This window comes from Puma concolor, chromosome D4, assembly GCF_028749965.1.
Source record: "Puma concolor isolate L17-30 chromosome D4, mPumCon1.1.hap2, whole genome shotgun sequence".
Taxonomy (NCBI): domain Eukaryota; kingdom Metazoa; phylum Chordata; class Mammalia; order Carnivora; family Felidae; genus Puma; species Puma concolor.
Genome location: NC_141679.1, coordinates 92,262,810 through 92,287,973, shown reverse-complemented (window position 1 = coordinate 92,287,973; position 25,164 = coordinate 92,262,810). Strand labels below are relative to the sequence as shown.

General features: G+C 63.0%; 2 protein-coding genes and 1 long non-coding RNA gene across 6 annotated transcripts in view; 2 read left to right on the top strand and 1 right to left on the bottom strand.

Annotated features, from left to right (window-relative positions):
- FAM163B (family with sequence similarity 163 member B) overlaps positions 1-14,147 on the top strand; it is a 30,646-nt gene extending 16,499 nt beyond the window's left edge. For 3 of the 4 annotated variants that reach the window (XM_086684446.1, XM_086684447.1, XM_086684445.1), the window contains 2 exons: positions 11,355-11,470; positions 11,987-14,147. In XM_086684446.1, coding sequence (XP_086540572.1) covers positions 11,378-11,470; positions 11,987-12,385 — 492 coding nt within the window. In that variant the 5' untranslated portion in view covers positions 11,355-11,377 and the 3' untranslated portion in view covers positions 12,386-14,147. Of the gene's footprint in view, positions 1-1,376; positions 1,560-11,354; positions 11,471-11,986 lie in introns of those variants that run through there. The other variant, XM_086684448.1, reaches the window with a different exon arrangement.
- Positions 14,148-15,478: 1,331 nt separating this feature from the next.
- ADAMTSL2 (ADAMTS like 2) overlaps positions 15,479-25,164 on the bottom strand; it is a 34,672-nt gene continuing 24,986 nt past the window's right edge. Inside the window, exons 14-20 of the mRNA XM_086684411.1 lie at positions 22,017-22,143; positions 20,934-21,147; positions 20,695-20,850; positions 19,991-20,161; positions 19,119-19,295; positions 16,923-17,067; positions 15,479-16,159 (exon numbers count right to left, since the gene is read on the bottom strand). Of these exons, the coding sequence (XP_086540537.1) occupies positions 16,041-16,159; positions 16,923-17,067; positions 19,119-19,295; positions 19,991-20,161; positions 20,695-20,850; positions 20,934-21,147; positions 22,017-22,143 (1,109 nt within the window). The 3' untranslated portion in view covers positions 15,479-16,040. The remainder of the gene's footprint in view (positions 16,160-16,922; positions 17,068-19,118; positions 19,296-19,990; positions 20,162-20,694; positions 20,851-20,933; positions 21,148-22,016; positions 22,144-25,164) is intronic.
- On the top strand, positions 15,509-24,212 carry LOC147575139 (uncharacterized). Its single transcript, XR_015243182.1, has 4 exons — positions 15,509-15,621; positions 19,285-19,609; positions 20,330-22,398; positions 23,479-24,212. It is a non-coding gene; the product is annotated as an uncharacterized LOC147575139 (long non-coding RNA).

Below are 25,164 nucleotides of genomic sequence, written 5' to 3'. Positions count from 1 at the left end.
TCCCCTCTCCCTTCCCTCCCCACGTGTTTAGCTCCCAAGGGCTCTGCCTTGGCAGGTGATTTAATCCGCAGGCACATATAGAGCCCTTGCAGCTTTCCAGGGCCCGCGCATCAAGGTGAGGCTATGCTGTAGCCCTCGTGGGGCTCACAGTCGATTGGGAAGGCCGGCGAGAAGGCAGCACGCAGTGACGCTGCAGGGTATGGAGGACACGGGCCAGGCCCACGGAAGAGGGAGCAAAGGCTCCCTGCAGGCGGCAGGACCTGAGACCCGTCCCAAAGGACCAGAAGGACTTAGCCACCTGAGAGGCAGCAGGCAGTGGTCCCAGGGGCATCCTGAGTCTAGGGACCGCGGGACAAGGACAGACCTGAGACCAGCATCCGCATCACGGCTCAGTACCCATCCTGCAGCAGACATGGGTGGTCGGTGCTGGTCCGGTGGAGTGTGGACTCTATTCAGAGGACCTGGGAGGCGTGTGGTCCAGACTTGCCCTGGAGGCGGGGTGGGGGGGGTGGGGGCAGGGGGGCATCATTCAGGACAGTCATTCCCCAGATGTGGCCCCTGTCCCAGGAGCATCAGTGTACCCCAGAAACTCCCGGGGGGAGCCCAGTGGTCCAGAGCCCCCCGCCGGGAACGCTGACGCAGCCCAGGTGAGGACTGGCACTTGGTGGGGAGCCGGCCTGGCCCAGGCCGAGGTGTGGGGCGCACAAAGCACGGGGTGGCTGTCCCTGCACACACAGGCGGACAGTGCCAGGGTGGAGTGGTGCACACTGGGAGCCCCGTGCTAATCGGATGCAAAGCTTTGTGGAGCGATGGGGGGGGGGGGGGGGGCGGAGGCAGGCGGGGAGAAGCAGAGCAGGGAGACCCGCCTGGGGAACCCTGAATCCCCTGGGACGGGGGATCCCTGCTGAGCATCCCTGAGCCCTGTTTGCTCTGCTCTGCCGGGCTGAGACCACGAGGGGTCTGTTGAATGTCTTTAGGGCTTCATCAAGCTCGAGGTGCTGAGCCAGGGCAACGGGCAGAGGCCTGGCGTCAGATCTTGACTGCGCTTCCTCCTCACGTCCAGGCCTGGACGCACCACCTGCTCCGGGCCTCAGTTCCCCTGTCTCTGCATGAAGACACTCACGGGGCCTGGGCTGAGTGTACCCATGAGGTTAAGTGAAATGTCAAGGGCACAGCCTTCGGCTCAGCACCTGGACACAGTCAGTGTTTAATAAACGGAAACTCCCGTGGTGCCAGCTGCACTCAGTTCTTGGAAGAGGAAGCTGAAAATAAAAACAAAGATTTAAGTCAAGCAACAGAAAGGGTTTTGCAGACCCAATGTCTACACATTGTTACTTTTAAGGGAGAGAAGAAGCCAGTGCGGACTACGGTTGAGCTGCCCCTCCCCCACCGTTTCCTGACACGGATTGGGACACCCCAGCCTCACAGAGCTCTTGAAGGCGCACCTCGCCTGCCTTTCACCCGACGGGGACCCCGCACGGGCCTGGCCTGCGACTCTGTGCCTGCCGCACCCTCCCCTGCTTGCCCAGGACACCCTGGGGGGCAGGCAGGCGCGGGAGGTGACAGCCACAGTGGCAAAGCCCCGTCCCTTCCCTTCCCAAGCTCTGGGCCTGTTCAGTGGGGGCTCGCCAATTAGACCCCAGTTCATTTCAGATCCCCCCCCCCCCCCCCCCCCCCCCCCGTTTGAGAGCTCCTTCTGTGTCCTTGCACTATGCTGACCCCTAGCGACAGGAGGGCCACAAAACGTGGTGAACCAGGTTCCTGCCTTCATGGGGCTTATCGTCCGTCAGTCCAGTGGGCAAGGAGGAGAGAGCACCCCTGTCCCTGCCCCCCTTCTTTAGGCAAGCCGTGTAGGGGGGAGCCAGGAGAAGGGGGGAAAGACAAGACACCAGCTTTGGGGTGGCACACCCAAGTTCACCCTCAGCTCCCTCACCCCGGACCATGTGACCTCCTGTGCAGCTCTCTGGCTCCGTTTCCTTGTCTGTAAAATGGGGTGATGATAGCTGCTCAGACTCTCCTAGGGATTAGAGATGTTGGTGGAGACTGTCACTCCCTGCCAGGCACAGGGGGTGCTCAGGACAGGACAGTGTGCTTATTACTAATGTGAGGTACCGGGGAGCCACCCAGGGTGTTTGAGGGAGGCAGTGACCTGTCCAGACTTAGGTTCAGGAGCCCCAGTGGGGCGGCATGGGCGGGAGGGCAGGGTAGGAACCTCTGGGCGGCCTCTTTGCTAAAGGGCGGATTTCTCTGCCGCGTTGGAGTCGCACGGGTGTGAACTGTCCTCACAGACACACGTACATCTTTCAGACAGATCACAGGACGTCAGACAGGAGAGGTCTGGGGGCTGCTGGGGCCCCAGGGCCAGACACTGCTGAGCTCAACAACATCAGACACGGGGTGCCTCGCCTCCTCCCATCCCCCACCGCCCCCACCACCTTGGGGCCCGAGGGGGCCGGTCAGGGTCGCTGGCCTGTGCTCAGCCCTCATTCTGTGGCAGGCATCCAGGGTCACCCTGGGTAGGTCTCCTTGTCTGGAGGGCACAGCCACCCATCTGCACAGACAGGGCACGGCCACACGCTCCCAGCCCTCCACACCACCAAGCCCGGTCCCCATGGAGCCGGGGGATCCGGCCTCATTTGACCGCATGCCTCAGCGCACCCCGACTGGCCACTCCTCTGGAAGCAGGACGGTGTGCCGAGGCGGGGCCTCCAGGACCAACCGCAAGAATGACAGTGTGGTAGCCTGCCTTGTAGGTGCCCCCTGGCCTGGCCCGATGTGCTGCCGACTGCCCCCGAAGGGCCGGGGGGACCCCAGGTGACCCTGGCATGGCTCTGTGGCAGAGGGAAGGAAGGGCTACCTCCCGTGGCTCTCTGCCTTCCCAGAGGTGCCTGAGGCAGGGGACAGCAAGTGCCTGGGGACCGTGCCCGAGGGGGCCGGAAGGCCACCCAGCTGGGGGTGCCCTCTTTCCCCAGGCAGTGGGGATGCCGAGCCCCCTGGCCAGTCCAGGTCGGGCGAGGCAGCTCCCTCCAGTTTTCTGGCCGTGGCCCAGGCCCCCCAGCCCCCCAGGGCCCAGGGTCTGCCCTGAATCCTCTCCCTGTAGTCCACGGCCTCGGCTCTGCAGCCGGGAGGGGGCACAAAGACAAGGTGTCCGTCTGATGAACTTTTCTGCTGGCTCAGTGCGTTGTTTTTCTCTTCCGGCCTCGGTTTACCCCTAGGCTGTGTGGGTGGGGGGATCTTGCCAAGAAATGCATCTGCTCCCTGCATCCCCCACGGCCTGGGGAGTGCGGGTGGGGCAGCCACCCGGGGGGAGCCGTGGGGTGAAATGAGAGGGACACACCGCCCCCCTTCTCACGGGCGCTCCTGGCTCTGCTGGGTCCATCCTGGAAATTTCAATTCATTCTTCAAGAGCTCACCGTCCCTGTGAGAATCGAGTGTCTGTTGTGAGCATCGGGCTGGGCTGGGCTGGGCGGTGGGAACAGAGCGGGGAACCACCTGCTCTCACAGCGCTGGCCCCAGGCGGTGGGGACGGGGTGGGGGTCTTCGGCGGGGGTCTGGGGAGAACTGCTACAAGTCTATGAGCCCCCGAGAGAGCCGGCAAAATAGCGCGGGCCTTGTGCTCGTCTCCGCGGTCCCTCACGGAGCCCAGGCCGCGAAGCAGGCCAGCCCAGGGCATCCCCGGCTTCCTGAACACCAGGCCCCCCTGCCACGGGCGCGCTCCGGCCCCGGCCTGCCCTGCCGGTGGGCGCGGGTCTGGCTCACGGGGGCCCCGCACCAGGTGGGCCTGCATTTCTGAGGAGCTTGGAGAGGAGATCTCCAGGCGCCGCCAAGAACTGCCCGTCCAGGCCGCCAGCCCAGCCCAGCCCAGCCCAGCCCAGCCGGGCTCTGGGGAGTATCTCTGAGACCAGCCGCAGTGCTGCCGAGCACTTCCCCGTCTATTTATTACCAAACACAGGAATCTGGGAGCCCGCGGAGCGTGAAATTAGGAACAAATGTGGAGGAGGTCTAGACAGGAACTGCGCGGACGCTCTCGCTCGCGGACCACGGGGCCCTCGGGCTTCCAGGTAGCAGGAGTGCTTTGTAACCAGACAGATGTGCTTGTGGAGGAAGAGGCGTGCCGGCTCTCCGTAAGCCCTTGCCGAGACGGCGGGATGGGGAAAGGCCTGCGGGGCGGCAGGAGCCTAAGCCCGGCTCCCCCAGCCTCAGTCTCCCCATCCGGAAGTGAGCGGCACCATCAACGCTCGGTCGCGAGGGCTGCTTACTAAACGAGCGGATTCCAGGGCCCCCGAGCCGATCCGCCGAGGCCGTGCTTGCCAGGCGCCCCCGCATCCTGGTGCCGGGCGGGTTTGGAAGTCACCGGTCGAGACGAGCCAGAGGCCCGGCTGGCGTGCAAGGACGCAGGGCTTGGCTTCTCCTTGGCGCCCCCAGGAGCGCCGGGCACCTCAGGTGAACGCGGCGGACAGAGGCCTTCCTTTGGCACAGCCCGGTGCCCTGTGCCGCGTGGGGCTCGGGGGCAGCAGGGAAGTGGAAGCGTCTGAAGCCAAGCGCAGGACGTGCCATCCACATGGCAGGCACGCGGGGTCTTGTGCCGGGGGAGGGGGCTCCGTGGGGGGGAGGCAGGTGGAGGGCTGGCGTCTGGCTCTGAGGCCACGTGTTTCCTGCGCCCCCCCCCACCCCCACCCCCGGCAGGAGACGCCCGGGGCTCGTAAAGCAGCCGGCTCCCCACGCCCGCCTGCTGTGCCCGCCGGAGGGGGATGGCGCTCTCCACAGACTGGGAGTGGAGGTGGGGGTGCACAGACGGTCCGTCCCTCAGCCTGTCCCTGGAAAACTCCAGAGTGGGGACAGGGAAGTAAAGCCGTTTATAAAGCTTTAAAACCGTTTACGGTCCCAGGGGGCAGATTAACAATTCAGCGCGATCCTGGCCAAACCGTCCGGGCTGGCAGGGGCGGCGAAGACTTCAGGGAGAGCCGAGGAGGGACCGCGTGTCAGAGGCCTCCTCCAGCCTGTCACTGGGCCTGCCGGCACCTCTCTGCCTCCAGCCTTTGCTTTGCTGTCCCTCCTCCCACAGCCGCCCCCTCCTCTGCCAGCCCGGCCAGTCCATCCTCCCAGGAAGCCCCCGGTGGGCGTCTCGGTGTGGTGCCACCTGTGTGGAGCCCTGCCCCCCACTGGAATTCCCCGTTGGCCTCTTGGGCACTCAGCACGGCCCTGCTCAGGACGCAAGTGTCCAGGGAGCGGCCACTGGGCCGGCCCGGCGTCCTCCGGGCCCCCAGGAAAGCATGCGTCCACGTGTGTGCGGCTCTCACCTCTCCCACCCTGGGCAGTGACATCATGCCCAGAATACAACGACAAGGAAACTGAGGCCCGAGAGAGGCCTCTGACCCAGGGTGACCAGCAAGTGTATGGCAGGACTTTCCTCGCTTGCCCCCCCCCACCCCCAGTCTTGGGCAGGACGAGGGCCCCTCAGTCTCATCACCGTGGTGGCCGGTGGGGCAGAGTCCCCAGGCACAGGAAGGAGGTCTGAAAGGTGACAGTCCGGCTAGGACGGCAGGGGTGAGAATCGGAGAAACAGGCCTCTGGCTGCCGTTCTGCTGACTCACTGTGTGAGGTCATGGACGGGTCCCGCCTGGCCCCACACTGTCCTCGGCCTCTCCGTTCCCACCCAACTGTACTAAATGGAGGAGTGGGGCATCCCAGCACTGGCATTTCGAGGTTAGAGAAGTGCAGGAAGGCTTCCTGGAGGAGGAGGAGGAGGGGGAGGAGGAGGAGGAGACACGCTCTGGGCCCTGCTGGCAGGATAGGCTCTGCAGAGGCAGAGGGAAGGGCATCCTGGGGGTGAGCACAGCCACAGCAGAGGGGTGGCAGGAGGGTGGGGCCGCAGGAGGCCATGTCGCTCTTAGGGGCTGTTCGGAGTTAACTATGGACTGATGTCAGGCCGGGGCCCCAGAAGAGCCGCCAGCCGCGTGCGCGTCTGCTGGCCGGGCCTGGCCCCGGGTCTGGCGCCCCGTCGCGGGTGTCGCTGCCCCTCAGCAGGCGCGTATCTGCAGAGCGAGGCTGAGACACTCCAGCTGGACGAGGCCCGGGTGTCGGAGCTGGGGCTGCTGACAGCCCCGGGCGCCTGGCCTGCACTGGCACCCGTCCCACCACACCACCAGGCTGACTGCCGCCGGAGGGGCCCCGACAGCCGGGCCGAGCAAGGGGCCTTCCGTATCTCAGACCTGGGAGAGAGGCCCCTCGGCCACCACGGCCACTCCCCAGCACCCTCCGGGACCTGCCAGGGGAGCCCGAGCCAGACAGGGACCCAAATACTGACAGTAACAGCCGGAGCACGGCACCCCGGCCGGCCAGGGGGGACACTTGGTGCTGCTCTCTTGGCCGTGCAGAGGGGAAGACTGAGGCACGGACACATGGAGGCGTTTGAAGCCCCGTGCTGAGGGCAGCGCCAGGCTGGCTCCAGGGGGTCTGCTGGGTGCTGGGGTGTTGGGGGCGCCGAACTGCCCAGCAGAGTCTAATCCCTGCACGCTCTCTCTCGAGCTAAGTTCTCCCACTGATGAAGTAGGAACACAATTACCATCTGGGGTACAAAGAGCCGAAACCCCAGCAAAGGTGACATAGTCACAGAATGAGTCGCTCTGCAGATGTGGGGGGCGGTGGGGGGGGATGTAATCCCGCCAGTCAGGGTCTCAGGAGGGGTCCTGCCTGACAAGCACCAGCAGGACAGCGGCAACGCCGGTACCCCCTGGGCCTGGGAGGCCCCGGATCCCAGGTGGCCGGCAGTGGGGCAGGTATGGCTTCTGGCTGCAGGGGGACCCGTCTGCCAGAAGGGTGTGCATGGACCAGCCCACCCTAACCCGCCTCCTCGGCCACAGAGTCCCAGTGCCCGCTCTGCCCTCCCGCGGCGCCACACACGTTAGGGGTCCATCCGGCTGCCTGGGGTCCATCCCGCTGCCTGGGGTCCATCCCGCTGCCTGGGGTCCATCCCGCTGCCTGGGGTCCACCCGGCTGCCTGGGGTCCATCCCGCTGCCTGGGGTCCATCCCGCTGCCTGGGGTCCACCCGGCTGCCTGGGGTCCATCCCGCTGCCTGGGGTCCACCCGGCTGCCTGGGGTCCATCCCGCTGCCTGGGGTCCACCCGGCTGCCTGGGGTCCATCCCGCTGCCTGGGGTCCATCCCGCTGCCTGGGGTCCACCCGGCTGCCTGGGGTCCATCCCGCTGCCTGGGGTCCATCCCGCTGCCTGGGGTCCATCCCGCTGCCGCCTTCTAGCCGCGTCAGGTGAAGGCTGGGGTGAGCTGTGGTATCCCGTGAGCCCCACAGGAGGGAAGGGCGTGGGGGAGTGAGGCCAACATCTGCCTGCTTTGCTTTGCTTTGCTTTGCCTCACCTCAGCGAAAAGCGTGAAACGCATCTGGACGGCGGGCCTGGCCCCTGCCCAGCCCCACCCCCCACTGCCAGCACACCCTGCTCCCTGGATCCGGCCCCAGGTCGGCCTGCACCCTTGGTGGGGCCGGCAGGCCAGCTGGCCTCAGCCGCCCTGGGGGCCGAGGTGGGTGGGAGCCGCCTGGCAGGGCGCCCAGGAATGTGGGGGTCCCTGGGGCTCCTGCTTTGTCTGTCTGTGTGGCCTGTGCTGTGTCTTCCTGACTCGGGCCCTGCCTGCATCTGCCTGTCTGCACCTCTGTCTGAATTCGGGGCCGTCTGTGAGTCTGTGTCTCATCGGCTCATCACTTTGGGTCTGTACAGATCTGCCTTTCTGTCTGCCCGTCCGTCCGGAGTCTGGGTTCCCATCCCAGCTTTGCCCCTGCCCACACTGCTGCCCTGGGGGTGAGCACAGCCAGGGCAGAGGGGGTGGCGGGGCCGAAGGAGGTCCCCCTTAGGGGCTCCTCGGAGTTAACTGCGGACTGATGTCAGGCGCCACCAGCCGCGTGCACGTACAGGGGTGCAGCCCCTCGCTCCCCACGTACCAACGGCTCAGATCTTGCGTCTGAACATCCCGTGTCAATTCTCACACGTTCCTGGAAGGGGGAAAAAACGGGCCCAGATTCCAGCAAGTCTTTGGCAAGGGTTATCAAAAACTTGAGAAACGTGCACACCATAAAACCCTTCCTTGCACGTTCCTGTGATCTCAAGGAGTAGGAAACAGTGCAAATACCTACCCATAGGATGTGCTGTGCAAGCGGGGCTTCCCCCACACTGCGGAGTGCGGTGCGGCTACGAAAAGGAGCCAGGTTCTGGAGGGGTCCCTGGGGACGTTCGGAGTGACCAGGGAGCATATTGTACACGTAGTGACAGACCGCTCGGTGAAGCAGGGGAAGGTACAGAAAGTCTATACAGAATGCCCTTTTAGCTTCAGAGAAGGGAGGAAGGCTCTATTTGCTTATATTTTTAGAAAGAGGCAGTGGGGAGCGCCTGGGTGGCTCCGTCGGTTGAGGTCCAACTGGCTCAGGTCATGATCTCATGGCTCATGCGTTCAAGCCCCGTGTCGGGCTCTGTGCTGACGGCTGGGGGCCTGGAGCCTGCTTCGGATTCTGTGTCTCCCTCTCTCTCTGCGCCTCCCCCGCTCACACACAATCTTTCTCTCTCAAAGATAAACATGGAAGGAAGGAAGGAAGGAAGGAAGGAAGGAAGGAAGGAAGGAAGGAAGGAAGGGAAAGAGGCAATGGGGAGATAAATCCAGAACCAAGTAAAATTGTTCCCTCTGGGGCAGAGCAGGGGAGTGACAGGAAGTGAGACCCCTGAATGTACCTGGTTTTATGCTTTTGACTTTGGAACCGAATGTTTTCTACAATTAAAGTGCAAAATTAAACCAATTTTTTTAAAAAGGGAAGAACTAACTGGAATGAATGAACCTGAGTATCGAGTGGATAGAAAAACCATACTAAGAATTATTTCAAGTGACTTTGAAATAGTCTTGTTACTATCCACTCCTGAGGGGGTGAGAACAAAAAGAGAATAAATATGTTCTGTTCAGTGGACATGTTAGTAAAAATATTGGTACCGTTATTTTTAAGTTATTATGTATAACAGGGAAAAACTAAGAAGGAATAAAGTCAGTAGAAACTTATGTTTTATTTTTCTCTTCCTGAAAAAAAAAAAAAGTATTCCCTAGTTGGGACACCTTGTACCTAAAAGCAAAACATCAGGGCACCTGGGTGGCTCAGCCAGTTAAGCGACCGGCTTTGGTTCAGGTCATGATCTCACGGTTCGTGGGTTCGAGCCCCGCGTCGGGCTCCGTGCTGACAGCTCGGAGCCTGGAGCCTGCTTCGGATTCTGTGTCTCCCTCTCTCTCTGCCCCTCCCCAACTTGTGCTCTGTCTCTCTCTCGCTTTCAAACATAAATAAACATTAAAAAAAAATGTAAAGCAAAATGCCATCAAGGATTAGTGGGGGTCCTATCAAAATAACACAGGAGCCATTGTGGAGGGACCTCCAACCCCACAGTCCCAATGGGATCACCTGAACATTAAAAAGTAGATGTGGACTGAACTACATTAAATAGATAAAAGTCAGTGAGATCACAGTGGTACTAGAAAACCACCACAAACCTCTTGGGGGTACCCCCCTCTTCTGAAAATTGATACAGAGCTGAGCACCTGTGCCTCTCCTCTGCACGCTGTATTTTAGGATAACTACGTAGGTACTAGGGAAAGTTCTTCAGAGAAGGACCAGGGCTGGTCAATGCAGAAGAGACGTACTGCTTGCAAAGCCACTCTTTGCGGCCCCCTAATTAAATAATGGATCTAGGACACAATCCCCAAGGGCTGGTAAGTCGATCAGGTGGAGGGCCAGTGGGGAAACTGACAGCAGCTGGACCCACCAGCCGTTGATCTCAACGTGGCGGCAGGCGGAACAGAGTCACAGCCCCCGACGGTGATGCGGTAGGAAGCCAGTTTAGAAGACAAAATAGCGCCAGAGTGTCCGAAGCCACTCGAGGAAACCCAGCCAGCTCTAGTACACGGAAAATTCTGTGAAGATAAACGACCCAGTGTCTTCTATAAACAACATCGGCGGGGTGCGTAGGGCGAGAGAGGAGGGAACAGAACTGTTCTAGAGTCAAAAGAGCCAAATGTAACTGGGTCCTGATTTGAACAAAGCAACTGTAAAAAGACATTTTGGAGCTGAGTGAAGGAAGCTGAACATAGACAGGGCGTTTATGGTTTTGTTGTTTTTTAAGTCTTCATCTGTCAGCTTTTGCACTGAAGGATTTATGAGTAAACTGACACGCTCCGGGATTTCCTTTAATACGCTCAGTCGCCCCCCCACACACACACACACTGCCCCCCCTGCAAAAGAAAATGAGGGATGGCCAGTCGAGGCTGGGGTGCCCGAGCCAGCGACTGCTGGCCTGTGGGAGATGATCGTCAGTTACGAGGGAACTTTGCAAGCCAGGTGTTAAGCCCCTGAAACAGGCCGTCGCGAGGACGGACGTCGCAAGAGCCTACGAGGCAGGATGCTTTTTTTCCAGAACCGGTTTCTCAGCGCCCGGAGGGATGGAAAAGCTAACAGAAGTGCAGCTGGTGACACGTGCTCCTTCTCTCTGCCTTTGTGTGACATTTTCCATGATGAAGAGTTTACAAAGGGCCTGTCCCTCGGCCTAGAAATCCCCCTTCTAGGAACTTCTCCCGAACAAGTAATCGCAGCCGGCCGTGTAGCTCAAATGGCTCCCATCACTTAGCTGCAAAAACACTTACTAAAACATCCACTTAAAGTATTTTTTTTTAACATAAACACCTAAATATCAAAAAAAAAAAAAAAAAAGGATTGGTTTTCAGTCGTGAAAGACGACAAAAGTTCTGTTGAGTATTTACCACCACCGAACCCGCACACTTAAAAACGGTCGTGATGGTGAACTTCACGTTATGTGTGTTTTACCACCACTGGACGGGTTGCGTCAGACGACGGGACGTGGCTAGAAGCGATGTCGCGGAAGGAAATGGAATGATCTGGAAAAATAAGGACGATCTTGTTCGGTTACAAAACCATATGTTCAGCTTGACTGTGTTTGGGTGAATTTAGAAATGCGTGAGCTTGGGAGAGCCAGCCTGGAAGGGCGCCATTCCCTGAAAGCGTGCTACGCTCAGTGCCGAAATGTGTGCTCACGAAATCTTCACGGGAGCCCCGCGAGCCAGGCTGGGGCGTCCTGTTAGCATCGCCCTCTCCAGACGTGGGACGCAGGGCCCGGAGACTGAAGGGGCAGGGCCGGCCTGCCCTGCACCGCGGCCCAGCCCCAGCCCCTGCCTCTTGCGCGCATGCCCCGGGGCGTTCTATTTTCCCCTCTGGGCTAGTCTCCTCGACTTTCTAAACCAGAAGGGGTGGCTCTTGCAAGGAGGAAGCAGTGATGCGGGGAAACCTGGTGATGTGTGTTGCAGGCTGTTGATGGAGAAGGGGGCGGATGACAGCCGGGACAGTGGTCATCACTGGGGGCATCTTGGCGACTGTGATTCTGCTCTGTATCATCGCTGTTCTGTGCTACTGCCGGCTCCAGGTACCCCCGGGGGCGCCGAGGGAGGCGCGAGGAGGGCTGGGGCCCCGCAAGAGGGGAAGGGGCAGGTCCTGCTGGAGAAAGTGCCGAGCAGACGGCCCCGGCCTGGGTCCCACCTGCCAGGGTTCACCCCTCCCAGGGCTTCCCAAACCCCCCGCAGGGTGAGGCCGCGGAGGCTCAGGGAGGGGAAGGGACTTGGCCTACGGCGCACGCAGCTGCCATGCGGGAGAGCAGCAGGGGTGAGCGTCTGGGCCTCGCTTCCGGCCCTCGTTTCTGGCCCCCTGGGCTCTCCCTTCCCTACCCACACCGGACGGCCCTCCGAGTGCCCCCCAACCCCGAGAGCAGGCCCAGATGCACAGCACAGCGCCCATCTTCAGGCTGCCTGGCCCTCCTGTGCCTCGGTTTCCCCGCCTGCACAGCTTGCCGTGGCGACCGGCGGAGCGTCTGGCCGCAGGCGTGCGTGCGTGCGCGCGCACGCGAGGGCGGGCGGGCCGCGGGTCACCAGCCCTTTGCCCGCAGTACTACTGCTGCAAGGAAGAGTCGGAGGAGGACGAGGAGGAGCCTGACTTCGCCGTGCACGCGAACCCGCCTCCGCTGCCCTGCGGCCGCAGCCTGGTGCTCACCAACGGGCCGGCGCTCTACCCGGCCGCCTCCACCTCCTTCAGCCAGAAGAGCCCGCAGGCCCGCACCCTCTGCCGCAGCTGCTCCCACTACGAGCCGCCCGCCTTCTTCCTGCAGGAGCCCGAGGACGAGGACGTGCGCAACGGCGGCGAGCGCGTGGCCTACCAGAGCGTCAGCCAGGAGGACGCCGAGCCGCCGCCGGGGGCCTTCGGGGGCCTGCAGGCGCTCAACCCCAACCGCCTCTCGGCCATGCGGGAGGCCTTCTCCCGGAGCCGCAGCATCAGCACCGACGTCTGAGCAGCCCCGCCCGCCCGACGGGCCCCCAGACCATGGTGGGGTCCCCGGGGCGTGTCAGCCTGGCCCCGGGCCGGGACCGGGGCCCCGCCCAGCCCTCCGCGCCTCCCTGTCCCCACGGGGGCCGGTCGGGGAGCTCCGCGGCTCGCTGCAGGGATAGGGCCCAGTGAGCACAAGGTGGCCGCCGGGGGTAGGGGGTGCGGGGCCTGGGGCTCCCAGGCGGGCGGGCACAGGTGAGCTCCCAGGTGTCAGTCCGCAGGGCAAGGCAGGGCTCTGGGGCCTCGACGCCAGGCTCCTGACGCTGAAGCTGCCGTCCAGCAGAGCTGCAGGGGGAAAGTGGCCTCCACCTCAGCCCCAGCAACTTGGCCGTCGCTGGCTGTGAGGCTGGGCCTGACCCCACTCCCCGACACCCGCCCCCCCCCCCCCCCACAAAACCCCGGCCCGCCGCCCCGAGCCTCAGCCGCGATGCCACTGGCCCGGTAGCACAAGCCCTCCCTGGCTATTGCAGACCAAGTATTAAGTCCCAGAACGGCGGGGGGGGCGGGGGGGGGGGGGCGGGGAGCACCCCCCCCCCCCCCCGCGCCCTCCCGCTCACAGGCACATCCTTGGCTTCCGGTGCCAAGCCGCGGAGACGCTCTTTGGGCTGGCCTTCCTGCAGATGTCCCAGAAGTTTCAGGGGCAACCAGGCCCTCGGGATTCACAGCCTCAACTGGCTTTTTGGTGAAAGAGGGAGGCACAGAGGGTAGAGGAGGCCACGGGCCAACCACCTGCCGTGGGAGCACCCGCACTGAAACAGGCACCCCGTTCGGAAGTCCAGGTGTGGTGGGGTGCACAGGGTGGGGAGCAGGACCTAACAGACCCACTTTCCCCCCATGAGGCCTGCGACAGGCCCTCCCACCCGCTGGGCCTCAGCATCCAGAGCCCTTCGAGCTCTGGTCCCAGGGGACACCGACCCGAACTCTCGCACCCGCCCCGTTTCTCAGGAGGATCTGGGAGCAGGGCCCCGGATCCTGCTCTCTCTCCACGTCCGACCTCAACTGAGCCCACTCTCCTCCAAGCTCCCAGCAGGGCTGAGGTCTCCCTGGGAGCCCCTCTCTAGCTCCCTCCCTCTGCTGGGGAAGTGATGCTCAGTGGTCACCCCAGGGAAGTGACCAGGGGCACGGGGAACGCATCTCCCCCACCGGCCAGGGGCGAGCTCTCCTCCTGCACAGCAGGGCCCCAGAGGCAGGGTCGCTGCTGTCTACCAGGCTCCTCGGTGAAGCCACCTTCCTAAAAGACAAAGCAGCCTTTGAGGACCCCTGAGCCGAGGACAGCCCGAGCACCTGCCTCTTGCTGAATGCCCCAGAGTCGTCCGGACGTGAGCAGAGTTAGGGAGGGCTTACTGTTTTCAGCTTTCTCTGTGACTTTCTCCTTCCGTTCACCTCCAGCCTCAGTTGGGACACGCTAATGGAATCCACCCCCAGCTTCCCTGCAGCCCAAGCTCTCCTCCTTTGTGGAACCCCATGAGTTTGTTTTGCGCATTTGCTTGGGGGGTGGGCTGGGGTGGGGGCCGAGCACCAGGAGGCGGCACTTCCTGTGGCCGTTCTGTTCCCGTTTCCCGTTTCCTTCCCTGGTCTCTGTTCTCTGTGTAGATTCATAGATCCACTTAAAATGAGGTGAACACCCATCCCTGTGAGTTCATGCAGCTGCACTGTGGGGACCCGCGGGGAGCTGCGTGCTCCCCGAGAAAAGAGAAAGCCAATAAAACTCATCTCCAGCACCGCCACTGCCTTCGGTCTGCCTGCAGTTCCAAGCCAGCCCAAACCTCTGCCCGGGACTTTCCGGGAGGGGACCCCGTCCTGCCCAGTGCCGGGCAGGGTCTGCCTTTCCTCTCCCATCTGGGGGCCTGGGTCTAGGCACGCCACGTCTAGGGTGGCCGTGGCCGTCTGCCAAGTCTGGGAGCCGCTGGCCTAACCTCTGAGCTCCTGGAGAGCGGGGTGGGGGTGACCGGCTGAGTCACCTGGGGCCAGTGTCTGATGGCCTCTGGGCCCGTGTTGGCCATCAGCACGGGGGGGGGGGGTGATAACGACACCCGCTTCAGGGGCTCTTGGGAGGTTCGTGAAGCAGGACTGATAGAGCACTGGAGGCAGAGCCTGGCACACAAGAAGTGCCGAGTGTGGTCCGAAAGGAGGACCGGGGGCAAGGGTGACCACAGGGCACAGCAGCAGGGTGCATCGGGGAGGGCCCAGACCCCTGGATTACTGTGACTCACCTCTCCTGGGGCTGGGGACCTCACGCAAGCCCATCCCAGGGCCTCCGTGACCTTCATCACTGAGCAGCACCCTCAATGCTGCCCTGAGCGCTGGGTGCTGGGCCCTGCTCTGGCAGCCGCCTGCCTCCCTGCTACCTGTCCCCGAAGAAGACAATCCCCGTGGCCCCCTCAGCCCATGGCAGTCTTGCTTCCCGAGCTGGGCGGACACCCTGGTCCTCCTCCCCCCGCCCCCAGCTGAGGCCAGAGCAGGTTTCCAGCATCTTCCCCCATCCCCACCCTTTCCCTTCTTGCATGCTGGAGAACCACTCCTGCTGCTGGACCAGCCTAAACACCACCTCCCCCAGGAAGCCCTCCAGTGGCCCTGCACACCCCCCACCCAAGTCCAGATTAACTAGCCCTTCTAGGAGGTTCAGGAACAGTAACGACGGATGATGTTTCCTGAGCTCCCAATCTGGGGCCCACCCCCGCCCCTGCCTCATTTCCTGTCTTCCCCCTACACATCTCAAGGCCAGCCTTTTCTCCCAAGGCTCAGGTCGTACAATTCCTCCAGCCCCCCACCCCCCTCCCTAGGTTCCACTTCGGTCAGTAGGCGGGAGACCGGCTCGGTTCTGAGAACACATCCAGGTCCTGATGCCTCCTGACCCCCGTCACCCCTGCGGGCACCCCACCTCTGCTTCCCCGACCGTCCCCTCCTCAGGGAGGCACTGCTGCTTGGTCCTAGGCCCCGAGCCCAGTCCTGGACCCAGGCCTCAGCCAGTCTTCCCAGACTCGAGCGCGGGACAGCCTGGCTCCCGAAGCCCGACGGCCACCGCACACCTCCCGCCAGAGCCACTGGGAGCCCAAGATGCCGCCATAAATACGACCACTTTATTAACATACAGGAGCACTGGCTGACGACCATATCCTAGTGTGCCGTGAGAAAGAGTGCCTCCTCCCGGGGCGTAAAGTGCAGCGGGTCCCTCCGTGCGTGAGAGCTTCATAGAACGAGGCAAGTGGACGCTACTTGCGAGATACAATTCCTCTGGAAGGGGCACACCTGAACAGGATCCGGGTCCGAGGCGGCGGCACCTGGATCTCCCCGCCGCCCCAGCCCCGGTCCTCGACCCCACAGCCCTGGAGGGAGAGAGGACATTCCCAGGCCCCTTGGGTGGAGCCAGGGGCTGGCCGGTGGGACCCACAAACACGACCGTCCGTGCAGCCCTAAGACACCTTTCCGGGCAGGGGCAGGGGCCCGGGGCGCGCTCGTGGGGGCGGGGGGGGGCTCTCCTTCCCCGGGGGAGAGCAGAGGCTCAGTGTCACGTCTTCACAGCCCGGGTGCCCTGCGGGAAGGGTGTCCGCAGAGGGGCCCCAGTGGCTGGGGGGCCCCCGGGGCCGAGCGCTCGGGTCTCTGGGGGGCGGCGGGGGTGGCTAGGAGTGCGGAGGTCTGCAGGAGCGGCAGCACGCTTTGCTGTAGTACCAATGGCCACAGAGGTTCACCTTGATGGCCAGGGCACAGTTGGTGCCTGGCTGGTCCTGGCAGCTGTCGTCTGGGGAAGGGACACGGCGGGGGGGGGGGGGGGGGGAGGAGGGCATCACCGGTGGCGAAGGGGTGGAAACTCGACAGGACCCCCCCACCCCACCACCTCGGGGGTGGGCCCCGCCGGCAGCACCCGTGGACAGGTGGCCCCTACGTGCCCGTTTCCAGGGGCAATGGGCCTCCCACCTGCGTCGGGCCCTCCAGCCCTACTACTCTGCCACCCCTGCCCCCAGCCCTCCCCAGGACGCCACGCCATCCCCCCGAGGGGTCTGATCTGCGCACAGCAAGGGTGATGCCCAGGGCCAGGGTTTGGAGGAGTCCTTGACCTCACCCCTGGAGGCCCGAACCTTCCCAGGAGGCCCACAGGTGTCCCCTCCACAGAACAGGTGTGAAGCAGAGCGGGTCACCTGTCCCGGCACCCCCCTCAGACTCTAGCACCCTCGCTCCTCCTCCAGGCGCTGAGGCCCCATGTCAGGCCCGGCCACCCCCGCCTCCCATGTGCCCGGCTCAGGATGAGTCACCGAGGACTCCTGGTCCCCGCCCGGTCGGCCCCACCTTCTGAGGCCAGATACAGGTGTTGGTGTGGCTCCTGGGGACCCCCAGCCCCAGTCAGGCCTCACCTGCCGCCCTCCCCACCCTCACCTCCCAGCCGGGTTCCGCCACCCCAGGGGGAGCCTTCGCCCCCCGCCAGGCCTCGGTGTCCGTAGCCGCTCGATCTTCCTGGTCCCCTTGGCCCCTGGCTCTGCCCGCCTTGTCAGCCCCCCCCTCCTCACCTGGGGGCTCCGTGGGGCAGGGCAGCAGGTCACAGGCCTGCCTGCCGACAGGCTTCACCAGTGGGTCGCAGCCGCGGACGATGTCAGTCCCCTGGTAGCACTTGACGTCCCGCATCCGCACGCCCACCCCGCAGGTCTTGGTGCACTGATGGGAGAGACAGCATGGCCAGAGCCCCCACCTGGCCGCGCAGGGTTCCGGCCACAAGGAGGGGCGACCCCACCCCTCCCACCAGGCTGCTGGGTCCCATCCCCACCCAGGGCCACGCAGCTCCAGCAGGTGCCCAGGGAAGAGGCGGCCCCTCCCCTCCCCACTGTCACTGGGTGCGTCCTTCGCTTTCAGCCTCCCCGGGGCCCGTGAGACGGACCCTCAGGACACACGGGGCCGTGGCAGAGGGAGAGCGCTGGTTTCCCTCTCCAGTGAAAAACTGTGTTGCCGGCCAATTAAACCTATCTTCCAAAGCCACACTCCCGCCTGAGGCTCCCTCGTCCAGATGTTCCCCTTGGAAAACCCCGCTGAGCTACCCAGAGCACCAGGGACATCTGCTGACCCCGGCTGCCCCACCGTCTCCTTGCCAAGATCCTGCAGGCGGTGGCTCCCTCTTGCCACCCCCCTCCAACGTGGGTGACCCCACGTCACCCAGGCGCCTCTGGGACCCAAGCCCTGGGTCCCTGAGGCGGGGGAGGGGTGGGAGGCCCCGGCCCTGGACCCCTCCCATTTAACTAAGACTTAGCAGGGGGGACCACCCACCCGCTCCCAGCATGGGGGGGCTGGCCCAGTCTGGAGGCAAGAGGCGGCCAGCTTGGCACTGAGCACACAGGACCATCGACCGCGGGCGGCCGCTCCGAGGAGCCTCTGTGTGCCCCCGGAGGGGACCCTCCGGCCCTGGGGAGTGGGTAGAACAGCTGGGAGGAATGAGCTCTTACGGAGCCCGTATCCCAGGGAGGGGCAGCCACAGGGACAGAACGCCAGAGCTCCACACACCCACCGTGGTCCACCTGTGCCGGTCACCTCCCGCCCACCCTCCGTCATCAGCGCAATACAGGTGTCCCTATCCCGATGCCCTCGGGCTGTTTGGGGGGCAGGGTCTGCTCCCTCTCTGCGGCTCTCCCCCCTTCCAGGGCTCGGCACCCAGCACCCAGCCCACCACCTGCACCCGGTAGGTCCTGGCCCCCGTCTTCTGAAGCAGGAAGTACCTTCCAAGGCGTGAGTGCTGGCGTGGCTCCTGGGGGCCTGGGGCCCCAGGCGAACTTCACCGGCCTCTCAGCCCCACCTGACGTCCTCCCCCACTCCCTGCCGGGCTCTGCCCCCGGACATGACTCACTCTGCCCCCCCCCCCCCCCCCGTAGCCACTAGACCCTCCTGGCCCCTCCAGAAACCTATTCTTTATCCTTCAGGCGCTGGCTCTGCCCACGCCTCCTCTGGAAGCCCCCGCCCCGCCCCCAGTCTCCCTCCTTCTCCCCGGTGGGTCCTTTTGTGGATGACACAGAATGGAGAAATGTGTGTTTTCGCTCTTGAACGAGCCTGTGTGCCAGTAGGCCCCATCTAGGACGAGGTTTGCATCCAGATACCACCTTGAGTCTCTCTGCCAAGATCCCTGAGCCCGGGTGGGGGCGGGGGGTGCAGAGGTCCTGGCCCATCACCCTCTGAGTGGGGGCAACACTCACGGAATCCCCAGACTCACCCCTGTCTTACAGACTCTAAGAATCTTCACCTTGAACTCTAAGGTTTGGGGATGTGCCTTCCACCATCCAAGACCATGGAAGCCTCGCGGGCGTGTGTCTGAGACAACACCACGGTGCAACGTACAGGGCTCCCCACCCCCTGTGACACCCCTGCGTCATCCCCCTCAGTGCTCAGAGCTGGCCCATGAGGACACCGAGGCCAGAGGCACCGGAGACCCCGGAGCACAACAGCGACAGAGGCCCCGGGGCTCCTGTTCTCTACCCCCTCCCCGCTCAGTGATGCTCAAAGACCGCTCTGGGCCTCCCCCTCCGCCACCTCTTGAAAACTGACGGCATCACCAGGTGGAGAGGGCACGAGGGGCACGGGGGTGGGGGCACGGGTACTGAGGACACACGGGGGAGACAACAGAGGCGGGGGTGGGGAGCGTCTGGGGCAGGGCTCGAGGTACCGAGGCGGGACCAGGACTCAGGTTCCGGCCTCACGTGGCCCCGAGGGGCCAGCCGGGCGCTCACCTCCGACCAGGGGCTGGTGTACCATTTGAAGCAGGGTCTCTCGAAGCACGTGCTCTCCTCAGGGGGCTTCTTGGCCAGCCCGCACTCGGGGCCGCTGCGCGTCTGTGGCCTCCCGTTGGCCAGCTCCATGCACAACACCAGCCTCTTCTTCACACCTCGGCCACAGGTGGTGTTACACTGAGACCGGGGGACAGACGGGGCCGGGTCAGAGGCCAGAGGCCAGGAGGACCAGGACACCGTGCACGTGACTCCGCGACTCCGGGGATATGGCTCGGTCAGTAACGATGGGGTGAAAACGTTTAGGTCAATGGCAGACTGGCCGAGGACTCTTTGGTCGGTAACCCTTTGGCCCCAAACACATTTGATCAAAAGCCGTTTCACGGAAAACCATCTGTTTGGAAACACAACGGTTCGTGACAATTTGTCCCAAGGCGGCTCGGCTAATGGTGATCTAGCTGAAACAACTGGCTGAGAACGACCCGCCTGAAAAGGCAAGTTGGGGACTGTGACCGGCGGGGGGGGGGCAGACGAGGTGGTCATGAGAACAAACGTCGGCCCGAGACCCAGGGGCCAAGAGTCTGTGAGGCCCAGGTGCCCCCGGCCCCCGTTTTCCATAAAGTGGGGGCTGGGAGAGGGCCGGGGACACAAGACCCATTCTGCATCATCAGGCACTTGCCTATTTAGATCTGGCAGGTGTTAAGGGGTTTTCTTACCTTTTGGCTTTTTCCATTTCAAATTAAGTTTCAGTGAATTGTGCCATCGTATTTTGCAATTAATTCCTCGTTTGACCAATCCGCCATCGTGGCCACTTGGCTCTCAGCCCAGAGCCCTCCCAGGCAGAGGGGAGCCCTGCTGCGGCTGGGGGCACTCACCCGCTCCCAGTCCTGGGCCAGCCAGTGGGCGGGGCAGTTCTTGTCCCCACAGGGATGGATGGCCAGCGGCTTGCTCTCCATCTGGCACTGAGACTCGGGCACCACCCGGCCGTCACTGGTCTTGCAGTACACGTGTCGGATCATGCGGCCCTGCCCGCAGCTCCCGCTGCACTGCAGGGGGGAAGCGGAGGGGGGGGTTAGGGGCGGAAACCCTCTCCCAGTGCACCCCCCCTCCCCTGCTGTCACTCCCAGAGAGGACCGGCTCCCCAGGCAGTGTGGGGGAGGGAGCGGCTGCCATGGCAACCACTTTTTAAATAACATTTTCTGTTCTAATTACAGAAATATTACGCGCTCGGTGGAAAACAGACACACAAAAGCACACCTAAAATACCTAAAAAGGTCATCTGTGCGCCCAGCACCGGGGCGGGGTGGGGGGGGAGGGGTGCCGCTGGTGAGCACAGCTGAGAGACACACAGACGGACACACAGACAGACACACGGGGAGGTCATAAAAAGGGACCCCGAAGTCGCCACTCGGTTTTGGATACAGGCTATGACTCCTCACGTGACCGGGAGAACGGCTGGTTCGCCGATCTAACCCTACATCCCTCCCTCTAGAACGGCAGGGGCGTGAGGCGGCCCCGCGGCCACTGGGCACCGGCCACCCCTCCGCGTGCCCCCCCCCCCCCACGGCCCTCCCCTCACCGGGCCCCAGTCGGAGACAGTCCACTGGCGGTCGCAGGGGGGGCCTGTGCAGTCCTTCTCCCCCACGGGCCTGGTGTTGGGGTCACACAGCTTCTCGTCTTCCGAGCAGCGGATGTCCCTGGTCACCACGCTGCGCTCCCCGCACTTGGCCGTGCACTGTGAGCGGGCGGGTGAGGGCGGGGTCAGGACTGCGCAGCCGACGCGCGCGGGCCCGAGCGCCCGGCCGCGCAGGCGCTCACCTCCGACCACTCGGACATCTCCCACTGGGGCCCGCAGGCCGGGTTGCGGCACGTCTTGCGCTCCTCGGGCCGCACGGCCTCGGCCGCCTCGCACAGGTCGCTGTACACGGAGCTGTCGAAGCCGGGGGACAGCATCTTCCAGCAGCGCACGATGCGGAACTGGTAGCCCTCGCCGCAGGTGCGGGAGCACTCGCTCCAGCTGCTGGTCTCCCACCTGCCTCGGGAGGGGCCGGCTTTCAGAGACCCCCACCTTCCTTCCGGGACCCCATGCAACCCCACGCCCGACCCCGAGAATGCATGTCTTCAGCCATGTCCAAAATCACGCGGGGCCAAGCCAGCCAGGGAGCTGGTGAGGCCCCCTGGGGGGGAAGCTGCTGTCTAGGTGACCCTGAGCGCCCCCCCCCCCAACCGAGAGACACCCGAGGAGCGGCGCCGATACACTGCTGGTGCCCCGAGTGTGTGCTTGGCCCGCCTGCCTAGGAACCCGTGTGGCCTCCACCTGCTCCCAACTCCAGGCGGGACACCTGGCTTTCCAGTCACTTCAAGAGCCATGTCCTGGCCTTGCTCCCTTGCCCATGCTGTTCCTTCCTCCCCACCCGCCCCCCCAGTCCGGGGACCCTGCGTCAGCTCCCGCCGTGGTCATGACTTGGAAAAGGACACGCTTAGGGCTCAGTTTCTGTCAGTTTCTGACTGTTTGCAAAGCGGGACAGGAGGCCTGGGTGGGGACTAGAAAGACAGGGCCTCCCCCCACATCCCAGGGACAGCCAGGCAGCTTGGAATTTCGGGAATAATCATTTTGGTTTATAAAACTCCTGTGTGCCTGGGGGTGGGGGCCAATGATGAGTGATGCACAGAGTGGCTCCAGGATCTACAGTGGGAGACATTGGCTGAAATTCGGCAGCCACGTGTGGCCCGTGGCAGAGAGCCTGGCAGGCACCCCCACCCCACAGGTCCTGAGGCCCTGCCCACCACAGCGCCCTCTGAAGGAGCAGGATGCTAGCCAGCTCCCGTCGCTCCCCTGGGCAGAGTCGAAGCAGAGCCCCAGCTGCTCCCGCAGTGCCCGGGGCGCTGGGTGGCAGGTACCTGGGCTGGCACTCCCTCCCCGCGCAGAACTCCTGGACGGGCTCAGGACGGGTCAGAGCGTCACAGTAGCTGTCATCCACCTCGATGCCATCATAGCGAACGCACATGGCGTAGGTCGACATGACTCCTGGTTCAGGACAAGGGAAGAGCCTGTGAGTCACGAGCGAACCCCTTGGGGACCAGCAGATGGGCCATGTGACCACGGGCAAGGCAGCTACCTCTCAGAGCTTCCTGGTTTAAATCGAAGATAACGACAGTAACCAGCTTACCGAACCGTGGCAGAGCCCAGTGAGGACACCTTTGTGGATCTGAACTCCCTCCCTGCCCACGTCTCAGGGTCTGACTTCTCTCTGCACCCCCACCTCCACACCCACCCCTATGGGTAAATAGGAGGGTGGGTGGGTGGGTGGGTGTGTGGATGGATGGATGGATGGATGGATGGATGGACAGATGGATGGACGGATGGATGGATGGATGGAGAGTTTGGTGGGTAGATGGAAAAATGGATAGGTGGGTGGGTGGATGGGTGGATGGGTGGATGGATGGGCAGGTTGTGGGTGGATGGTTGGATGGATGGATAGATGGGTGGGCAGGTTACGGGTGGATGGCTGGATGGATGGATGGATGGACGGTTGGATGGATGGACAGATGGATGGACGGACGGGTGGATGGATGGAGAGTTTGGTGGGTAGATGGAAACATGGATAGATGGGTGGGTGGGTGGACGGATGGATATGTTTGAAAACTAACCATTCGAGCCCTTGCCAGCATCCCCAGATGTTATATTAGATCTTCAGGCCCTCCCTGCTCCCCTGTGGCATGTCTCAGTCCTTATCCAACTCTCTCAAACTTTCTTTAATCACCACTCTGTGTGTTTATCTTCCTTGCCTCCCCGGTACTCTGTAAATCCCATCAGGGGGATGATGTGTAAAGGGCCAGCCCTCACCCAATGTTGTTAATTCCTTGACCCCACTCCCATCTTCTACCCCTCTGGTCTTTCTACGCATGTCCCTGCACCCCTGCACCCCTGCATCTGGCACTGTGTTGGCACATGGCCAAATCCACTGAACAGTGGGTGGGTCCCTGCCAAGGAGGCAGGATGACTCAGGGAGACTTGTTAGCATCAGTGAAGGCCCACGTGAAGGGTTAGGGTTTGTTGTTGCTGATGTGTGTGTGTGTGTGTGTGTGTGTGTGTGTGTGTGTGTGTGTGTGTGTCTGTGCGCACGTGTGGGGGGGGGGGAGGTACCCAGCCTCCCTGAATGATGGAGATAATGGAACCCTCTTCAACGGGGCTGCCAGTGCCCCAGGAGGAAATCAATTTCCCCATTGACCCAGCCACCTCACTGTCCCTTTCTGGCGGCGTGTGTCTGTAAGCTCCCACCTCCCCAAGCCCCAGCCGGGATGGAACGGAACCACCTGGGAAGCAGCCCTACGTGGGGATTTTTTTCTTCTTTCCATAAAGGACTCCTCCGTGCCAGCACTGGGCTGTGTCGTCTTTAGCCCTCTCTGAGGGGAGGCTGCCTTCCTGGCCAGGTCTGCTTGGAATGTTCCAGGCCTCAAGAGACACCAGCTCTGGGGCCCAGGGAGGTCCAGGGCTGGGGACTCACAGACCCTCGCCAAATGCCCGACTGTCCATTCAGTCCTCACCGTTGAGTGGAAACACGGCAGGTCCTGATCAAGAGAGACTGGGGTTCAAGACCCAGCTCAGTCTCTCCCTCGTCAAGGCGGGGTCACGTGAACACTATCAGAGTCTCCAGGCCTCGGCTTGGTCATCCTCAAGTTGGGAACCTCCCCGAGATGCTGGGAGAGTCAAGGTAGCAATCTTCTTCATGACATCAGTCTCGGACACAGTGCTTTTGAAACCTTATACACGAGGCCTTCCCTTTAAGGAAAAGCGAGCAAGGGGGCGCCTGGCGGGGGAGGGGGGGCTCAGTCGGTCAAGCGTCCGACTCTGACTCAGGTCATGATCTCATAGATTCTGAGTTCAAGCCCCGCGTCGGGCTCTGTGCTATCAGCTCCGAGCCTGGGGCCTGCTTCCAATTCTGTGTCTGCCTCTCCCCTGCTCACACTCTGTCTCTGTCTCTCTCTCAAATGGAAATAAACATTAATTTAAAACAACAACAACAACAACAACAAGCAGGGCACCCCAGTGCACAAAACACAGATCGGCGTGTTGCACCAGCAGAGGACGAGGCTCAGGGTCCGCCGGCCCCGCCCCCCCCCCCCCCAGCCCACCCCCCAGAAGTGCCAAGGGACGGTCTGAAACCACAGCTGGGCTCAAGCTCAGGCTAAGAGTCCACATTCACCTGTATTTCTGCCGCCCCAAAGAGCATTTTGAAAGAAAGGGACTCTGTAACGGAGTCCAGGAGATCTCACAGCCAAGCACAGGGTGCCCAGGGACCCCTGCTGTGTGCAGAGGACACTCAAGGATGTCAGCACAGACAGCACGAGCCCCAGCAGGTTTGTAACCTCACCACCACCCCGTCTGGCCTCGGCACTCCTCCGCCAAATGGGATTTTGAGAGTAGTTGCCACAGTCACGAGCTTTGACTCCGACAGAGCCTACGGGACGTGGTGGCAGGGGGCCATTCGGCAGGGACCCGACTCCACCTTTTTGGCCGGGTGCCACCGGACCCGGCTCGGTGCCTTGGTGGCGATGGGGAGCTCACCCTCTATCGGGGCCGTTCACTCCACTCCTGGACAGCCTCCTCTAAAGCAGAGCTTTTTCCATAGCAGAGCCCAAATCTGTCTTTCCCACTGCCTTCCTTCTCTCACCCTACTGTGCCCCTTGGGCCACGTGAGACAAATTCAGCCTGTCCCCCACCCCCTCACCTGGTCACTCTGTAGGTGACAAGGAGTGGTGTGTCCTCCCCGGGGACTGTCTCCCCCCCCCCCCGCCCCACCCCGGGGCCAGGCATCAACCCCTCACCCCCATCTCAGGGGATGTCACCTCCCCAGGCGGCCCTATGTCCGGGAGGGAAAGGAGATGCTCCCAGGCTGTGCTCCGTGACAATCCCAGCTCTCGCGGCGTCCCCGGAGGCTGTGCGGCTCTCAGTCGGAACCGGTCCGTGCCCGGCTGACAGCCTCCGGCAAGGCAGACTCCCCCAGCGCCCCACCGTGCCCAGCCCTGGGAGGGGGCTCCCGCGGCT